The 8,832-nt window shown below is 35.7% G+C and overlaps 1 protein-coding gene across 5 annotated transcripts in view; it reads left to right on the forward strand.

The window, feature by feature from the left end:
- The window catches only part of LOC130467941 (DNA repair protein rhp57-like), a 31,479-nt gene extending 22,647 nt beyond the window's left edge, over nt 1-8,832 (forward strand). The window contains exons 2-3 of one of the 5 annotated variants that reach the window (XR_008928059.1): nt 3,866-3,968; nt 8,533-8,832. Coding sequence is in view for 1 of the 5 variants with exons in the window: in XM_056837089.1 (XP_056693067.1) it covers nt 8,533-8,541 (9 nt within the window). In the remaining 4 variants the exon portion in view is untranslated. The other 4 variants (XR_008928057.1, XR_008928056.1, XR_008928058.1 and 1 more) reach the window with 4 other exon arrangements.

Consider the following 8,832-nt stretch of genomic DNA (forward strand, 5'->3'; position numbering starts at 1 on the left):
TTATAATTTTAAGCAAACAAGATCTAAGACTAAATTTAAATTGTAAAAAGAACTTGACATCAAGAACTTTGATTTTCATTTAGATGTTATGTTACTATATTGTTCCTAAGTTAGCTTATATGTCACTATTTGTTTTAGCTTATTTGTCAATTTACACCTCATTGTACTAAGTTAGCTTATGTGTCACGATATTTTTTGTTCACCAGGTCTGCCCCTATTACAAGGTCGTTGGAGTTAATGCCTTATATTTTGGATGCACATCAAAACCCTAGTGAAAACCCCTTGGATCACATAGTAATAAAGGAGGTAAAATCCCTTCATCAACTACCCTAGATCCTTGATTGGGTAGTGACGATCATTGAGATATCGCTAAACACTTGTTGCTACACGCGAGTGGTTGTCGTTGACTCAATATGTGATATTTGTATGTCACATTTTCGAAACACGCGTGAAGGGAATTTTAAAAGAACATAACTTTTACGGGCAGTGGGTTATGGGTTAGTGAAAATTTTCGTCAAGTATAACATCGATCTTATTGTAGTAAATGATGTTGTCGGTTTGTTCCCATATGAGGACACATCCTTATTGACGTATATAATCTCATCTGGTAGAAAATTGAAGCCTTCTCTTGGTGCGACATGGTCCAAGTACATATGGAACATGCTATTCGTTTCTATGACCCTCAACTCAAGCACACGGGATTGGTCAAGAACCTTTAATATCATATTCTCTTAAGACCTGAAAGTTGATGCTTGTAAGTTCACTATAACGGAGGCAGGGATCGTAGACTACTAATTTATATCGTACTACGTTGAGAACGAACACCAACCCGGCCTGAATTTGAAATGATGTAAGGTTAAATGAAATTATGTAAGGTTATTGCGTTATGTTATTGCCATACTGTAAATGATGTAAGGTTAAATTAAATTATATTATATCTCAAAGAATTTAGCTGGATTCAGTATCTACTGAAACTGGATGAGCTAAAGTAACATGAATAAAATTCAATTGAGAATAATTCCGCTAAAGAATTTATCATGTATGATATAATATGCGAATTGCCAAAAAGGTATCGTATGGCCTTAGGCATAACGAACATATACCAGTCTGTATTGTTTAAAGTAAAGATCAACTAGATTGAGATCAAGAAAAATCCTATGGTACTTGAAAAGGTAAATAGGAATAGTTCTTGATTCAAGGAAATGAAGATATGCTAATATTGATGCTACACGCATAAACACTGGCAAAGGATCAAGCAAGATCCCTTTGGAGTTAACCATTGGCAAGGACGGGCTATGTGCATCGTGTTTTGAAATGGCAACATGGATTGAAAACCATGAGTTGTTGCGTGGGAAATTAAATATTAATTTCTACGTTCTAAGATATAGCTGGAAAGTTTTCCACATATCTGTGAACTGCTTGGATAAGTAAATCCAAACACAGCATCATTAGCAACCTATACAGGTGAAGTAAAGTACTTATTGCCTAAGAAGCAATTAAAGGGAGTTGTTTATGTTAAAGATTTTTTCACTTAACTTATGTGGAACACATGTCTGCTGACTTGATGGTTCTTCATTGCAAAATGCGTAGAACCACTATTGAAGCAAGAAAGACTAGATCACAAAATAAACATACTCAAAGGATCTTATCATCCTATCTCAAAAGACATTCGATTAAAAGGATATTAAGATTGGCAAAGCATGATAACTAAACATATGCAACGTACAAGTGAGAAGAAACACTCACATTATGGCACTGGAAATCAAGCATAGCTTTGAATTCCATTAGTTTTTTTAAAGATGGGCTGGAGGCCCATGGTTGAAAAACATTCGGGTTGAACATTTATCATATATGAAATGCATTTTCATATTCCATTTAATCTTGGTTTAGTATTTAATGATGAGTCCTTTCAATTTGACAATATATTCAAGATAGACTGTCAGGACTGTGACTAAGAAATGTCTATCAAGTGAACTTGAATATCAAAATTTGAAAATGGCCCCTGGTCGGAAGTTTTCTATAAAGGTGGACGCATAGAAAACGCTAGACGACTAGAATTCAAGATAACTAGTAGATCTGTTTCTTGAACTATGTGGACATGGAAATGTCTCAATCATTTTCATAAATACTTACTTGATAAGATTAGTATCGGATAGACCTGTGAAACTTTACTGTAAGAGATGAAAATCTGCCATAATTAATTTCATTATATTATTAGACACTAATCCTCAATACCTGAGTGATTTGAGATTACTTGTTTGAGAACTGGTTATTTTGACGTTGTCAAGCATCGCACCGTAAAGGAGACTATAACGGCAACACTCGGGTAATCACCTATCAAATGAAGTCTAACCTCAAGATCACAAGATTGAGATTGTCCTCCCATAAATCATGATGAGATGCCAAAAGTTGTACAACGACACTCGGAGAGCTAGAAACTATAAAATGCATGACCGTGCTCGGATGAATCATAGGCTATGATTATCTGTTTATTTGATCATTTGAACTATGAAACCGAGAAATATCTCTGGACATAATAAGGATGACTACTCTTACCTTATGTTCATGAGCAAGCATCAAGCGACAAAGGAATTAGGAAATGCACACTTGTCCCTAAGGACAAGTGGGAGACTGAAGGAAATAATGCCCTTGGTCCAAGTATGCATTCAATGCTAAGTCTAATAAATGCGGTTCAGTATTAATTAATTATACAAGTTAATAATTCAGTGAGATCAAGTGAACTGTATGCCTAGCTAGAGGCCGCTTCAGTTCAAGTGGAATTAATAATATTAATCCACAGCTAACTCTTGACTGAACCTGTAGGGTCACACAAATAGTACGTGAACGGATCAAGTATTTAAGTGAATTAAATACTCCATTTATGGATATTCGGAATCGACGGATCTCGGTTCCAGTGGGAGCTGAAATCGTCAAAAGGCAAATTATGAATACTCCGGAAACGATGATATTGCCGGAAACGGAAATATGGATCGTATCGGAAATATAAATATTATCCAAGTCGTAGATGTTGCCGGAAACGGAAACATGGTACGTATCGGACAATATTATTGGAAATGGAAATATTGCCGGAATCGGAAATATTGCCGGAAACGGAAATATTGTCGGAATCGGAAATATTATCGGAATCGGAAAATAATTCCGGAATCGGAAATATTAAATATTTGTTCGAAACGGAAATTAATTCCGAAATCGAAAATATTAAATATTGTTCGAATCGGAAATGAATTCCGGAATCAGAAAATTAATCGGAAGTGCGTCGTACGAAATAAACATCGGACGAGCTTGCTAGACGCAAGGCCCAGCACGAAGCCAGGCCTGCGCCTAGCAAAGCCCATGCGCGCAAGGCAGCAAGGCAGCCCGCCAGCACCGCAAGGCCTAGCCAAGCAAAGCGCAAGGCCAGGCCTAGCGAGGCCAGCAGAGCGCGCGCCCTTAGTGGGCTGCGAGCAGTTGCTGGGCCGAGCCCTCTCCGTGCGCGCTCCCAGCGCCCCTCGTGGGATGTGCGTGCGTGTGTGCGTTGAGTTTGTGCATGCATCGAATCCTTAAGCGATTAGGATTAGATTAAAGATTAATTTCCTAAAACTACTAGAGTTAGTTGTTGAATTAAATATTAACTTAATAGTTTTAATTGATATCTAATTCTAATAATATTACATTAATAGAATCCTAGTAGGTTTCTAGTTCCGATAATCCTACCCTATAAATAGGTGATGGCATTCACAATTTATAATCAATCAATTCAAGTATTCATATAGTTTTAAGGTTAAAACTAAAGTTAATAATTTGCCACAAATTATATTCGAATAACTTAAAACCTTAGGTTGAATTCTAGTTAATTAAATCTAAGGCGGATCCGAACGTGCTGTGGACTATCTACGGAGGGACTACACTTGGAGTCTAAACTTGTTCTTGTTCGGTTCGGGAGCAGCTAGGGAGGGCACGCTACAAATGTATGCATCCTAAATTATGCTAATTGTTATATGGCAATTAATTTGGATTCCTGGCTTTATGGTTTTCCGCATGAAATATATATGCTTTATATGTATCATAACCTAACACAATTAACCATTGGTTGTGATACCATGATAAACTTCAGAGAATTATGTCAATTGACTTGAATTAATTTGCGAAAGCATTACAATATTTATAGCTATGGTAGTTGAGTTCTACAAGATACCTAATTACACATGAATTAGGCAAGAGAATAACTTGTATCGGAAAACAAACACTTGTTTCCTAAATATAATAAAACACTCGTAAATTATATCCACAATACCTGCTAAGTTATTTCTACATTTTACTGCTCACACCTATCTTTTCCTCTTCTGAAATCTCTGTCTCTCTAAGTAGTAGTATTTCAAAAACTCATACATCACAAAATAATAATTGTTTTTCATTTAAAGAGAAACTATGAGTCGTTCATAAGGTGTTTGATACAGATCCAGAGGCATAACCCATTTTTTGGAATGAATAATGGAGAATTCATGAATATCTGAAGAATCCAAGCTCTGTTTCCCCTCATCTCTACTCATTTTTTTCCGGATTAGAAATTGGTTAGATTTATTTATAATTATTAAGTAATCCAATATAGTTTTAGAAGTTAGTCTGTAGAATTATAGTACATTTACAAAATTAGATTTATTTGTTTAATGTTTGTTTGATTGTTAATTTGGAGTTAATTCTTTGATGTGTAAACTTTTGGATATTTCCAAAGGTTTCTAGATGCGTAAACTCTATAATTTCAATTTTAATTATACTCCTTTTATGGAATTTTTTTGGCTTTAGTTTCTCTTTCGTACTCCCTTGAGGCTTGGGTTAGTGACTAGCAAAATATTTAACAGAGGTTGATTCAGACTTAAACGGAGCTCCATCACAACGGGTCGGATTCAGATTTCCATTTGGAACAATCAGATCGGATTTGGACTTTTATGATTCGGAATCGGATCCATATTTTGGGTCCGATTATTATTCGGATCGGACTAGGGTCTCGCTCCCTCCGACCCAAGTTCAATCCATTGATATTCCTAATGCTAAGTGTGCTACCAAAATCACAAAGTAATTAAGAAAATTTGTAAGCAAGAGTATTTCGGAAAGGTTTTTGTATTTTTTGAGAATGATTACAAAGTGTGTTGGTTGATTTGTACAAATAAATTGGCCAATCTATTTATAGGCACCCAAATACCTAGAACATTACTCCCTCTGTCCCGGAATACTTGACCTGTTTTCCTTATCGGGCCGTCCCTTAATACTTGACCTGTTTCTAAAAATGGAAATATTCTAACAATATTATATTATTTCTCACTTCACCCCTATTAACACACCTACCCCCTACTCCATACAAAAAATAATTAAAAATTCAACCCCTACTCTCCCCCAACCCCATCTCTTAACCCACCTCCCACTAACTACATTAAAATAATACCCCACTATCAACTACTACCTATTAAAATAAATAAGTCAATTCAAGTCCCTTAAACTCTGTGCCGGTCAAACCGGGTCGAGTATTCCGGGACGGAGGGAGTATACTCTAGAATATTCTACAAGCTACTTACAAAGAAATGCCTACACCTCTCTAAAATTTTCCCACCTCCGAAGAAACTTGTACATACAAGTAGGCTTCTAGAGTACACCGAAGCTTTCTAAAATTTGTACAACGGGTTCTAGACACTTCCCTTGCTAGAACCACACAAAACCAAGGTAGAATGCTCAAGACTTTTTTTTTTTTTTTTTTTTTTTTGAAGGTAAAAAATAGTTCATTAATAAAATAGTCATACGACATCTACAATAGAAATCAAAACAAACCAATACAAAACAATTTGGATCAAACGAAATTCTAATCCGGCAAAACCACGATCGTTGTAGATTAGATCTTACATTGATGAATACCCTATTTCACATCGTTGTTTGATACAGCCTTCAACGAGGGGGTCTTTCGATCTGTTGTAGCTTTGGTATTGAATTAAATTCGATTCAATTGATTGTAGCCGTAGGAATGACATCTGTTGTATTACCGCACGAATCTTCATCAACAAATTAATTTTTCCTGTGAAATTAAAAACATGGCCCCAAACTCTTACAAGGAGAGAGATAAAACCCAATAAATGGGTACAGATAACCCAATAAAAGGCTCTCCAAAAGGGAGAGAATGGAGTTTTATTACGAACATGAAATAAAAAACAAGGAAAAACAAGAAAAAAGGGGCTTACCATCAACCTAATGGTTGGTGGTAGCCCCTAGAAAATTAGGGTTTTGAAGGAGGAAGAGAGAGAGAAAAAACGACTAGACTTCTTGTAAAGTATTAACAGACTTCATCGGTGAATTCTAAAACCTTCAGGTGCACCACCAAACTATTTATTGGGTACAAATAAATTGGCCAACCTTCAGAATGCTCAAGACTTCATCGGTGAATTCTAAAACCTTCAGGTGCACCACCAAACTTGAAGTGATGTTGCACCAGTCCATATTTTTGGGCCTCAAACCCAAATTTTGGTCTGACCATCATCTTCATTAGCCCAAAATCATGGGACCCTAAGTTACACCCCAATATTACATTACTATAAGCTGGGTGTTCACTAGAAATTCTGGTAAATTCAAAATAATCCTCTATAGGGGTAGCCTACCTCATGCAAGCATGCAACCCATGGCACTTAGAGCTGTCAAAACGGTTACTCAAGTCGAGTTCGGGTCTGGTCATTTCGGGTATCGAGTCATGATATGGCCGGGTCATTTTATCACTAGGGTGTAGGTCGGGTTCGGTCAGGTTGATTATTTGTCGGGTCATGTCAGGTTATTTATTCATTTCGGTATAGGTCGGATTCGGGTCGGGTCTTTTTCTAGTCGGGTACAATTTCGGGTTTGGGTCTTAAATAGTCGGATTTGAGTCAGATTGTAGCAGTAAATTTCGGGTTCGGGTCAAGTTCGGATCGGATAATTATCAAGTCGGTTAAATTCAGATCGGGTTCACTATCGGAAACGGGTTAAAACCAGGTCTGATAACTATCAGGTCTAGTCAAGTTTTAACCTTATAAGTAAATTTTATAAATTTGGTTAAATTTGGTTTAACGCTTTTCACTTGTTTTGGATTTTGTTATTACAAAAAAATATTAACTTGATTTAAGTTATTATTTAGTTAGGTCAATAGCAAAACGGATTGTCAACAGCTCGCGTAAAATCAGGTAACGGGTTGTCACGAGTTGGGTCAATAACAGGTTTCATCGGGTTATAATCGATTTCGAGTTCACATTGGGTCGGGTGTTGAATTGGGTTCAGGTCATTTTTCGGTCGGGTCAATTGACTCAGTTTTGTTATCGGTTATATTTTGGTTGGGTGCTGGATTCGGGTTCGGGTCATAACGAGAGAAAATTGGACATCGATTTTAACGGGTTGGATACGGTTGGGTTGCGGGTTTCCTATTTTTAACAACATTTCGGGTCTCGGGTGGGGTCCGGGTCCTTAAAAATATTGGACGGTTCAAGCCGGTTTCTTAGGTCGGGTCAGTTTTTGACAGCTATTAGCACACCCCATGGCCCATGATGTTGCGACGGTGTACGACAATGTCTAGCCACCCCTACGTTGCCTGCGATGGTGCGCAAATTTGATGGTGCATGCGTGTGCACCGTTCTTTAGGTGCACCGGGAACAAAACGACATAAAAAATACACAAAACACGCGTGTTTCATTATATCCCGGGAAAAAAAGAGCAATTCCCTTGAACAAAAGAACAATTCCCTTGAACAAAAGAACATCAAAGGCTCTTTTTTTCAGCTATGTTTTTCGCATTTTTATTTGATTCACTGTTATTCTTGCGATATATATTCTTCTGGATTTTATGTTTTGAATTCAAATAGTGAAGAGGAGAGAGAAAGTGTGAACTAGGTTTTGTAAAATGGTTTTTAGCGAGAGAAAGTAATGAAAATTCCCAAAAATTCGTTGATTTTTCTGCTTCAACATCAAATTAAATTGATTCTTCTTCTTCAAATCTGAATTTTGAAGCTCATAATCAGATTATGGGAGGTAATTTTTCAATTTTGTAATAATAAATTGTATGTTTTGATGATTTTGATTTTGTAATAATCGTGTTTTTGATGATTTTGACTATTTTGATGATTTCGATTTTGTAATAATCGTGCTTTGATGATTTTGATGATTTTAATGAATCAAAATATGTAATAACACGCTGATTTCATTGAAATCGTTGATTTTGAAGATTTTGATTATGTAATTATGATTTTTTTTTTTCTCCAGAAAAGAACAGTTTAACGTATTTAAAGAACATAGGATCGTATTAAAAGAACATTTTCAGTATAGTAGAAAAATAGACCTTTTGCGCAACATAATTTGTTCTTTCATTTTATTGTGTTCTTCTTTTTTATTATTTTCAATTTCATTTGCATTTCATACGTTGTTCTTTTTATTTTATTGTGTTATTTTTCGTGTTACTCTTTTTTTGTCCTTTGTTCTATTGATTGCATTCTTTTTCTTGTTATTATACATGTTTAACTTATTATTTTTTCAGATATTATGAATAATGTGCTCGATAATTCATAACATAATGATGCTGATGATGATTCAGAATCATGTGTTATTGTGGGACAAGGTACGTGACTTGTTCTTTTAGTCTCTCTATTTGTTCTTTTAGCCTTTTCATTTGTTCTTTTTATAATATTATGTTAAACGAACAAAATAAAAACACGTGCACAATTCTTATTATGCACTCTTTAAGAATTTTTCCTTTTTCCTTCTCTGTTCTTCTTTGATTCTAATTCCTATTTTTTCACTTTCTATTTTCAGCAACTATATATAGGAATTAGAATCA

Source organism: Spinacia oleracea, chromosome 2, assembly GCF_020520425.1.
Source record: "Spinacia oleracea cultivar Varoflay chromosome 2, BTI_SOV_V1, whole genome shotgun sequence".
Taxonomy (NCBI): domain Eukaryota; kingdom Viridiplantae; phylum Streptophyta; class Magnoliopsida; order Caryophyllales; family Amaranthaceae; genus Spinacia; species Spinacia oleracea.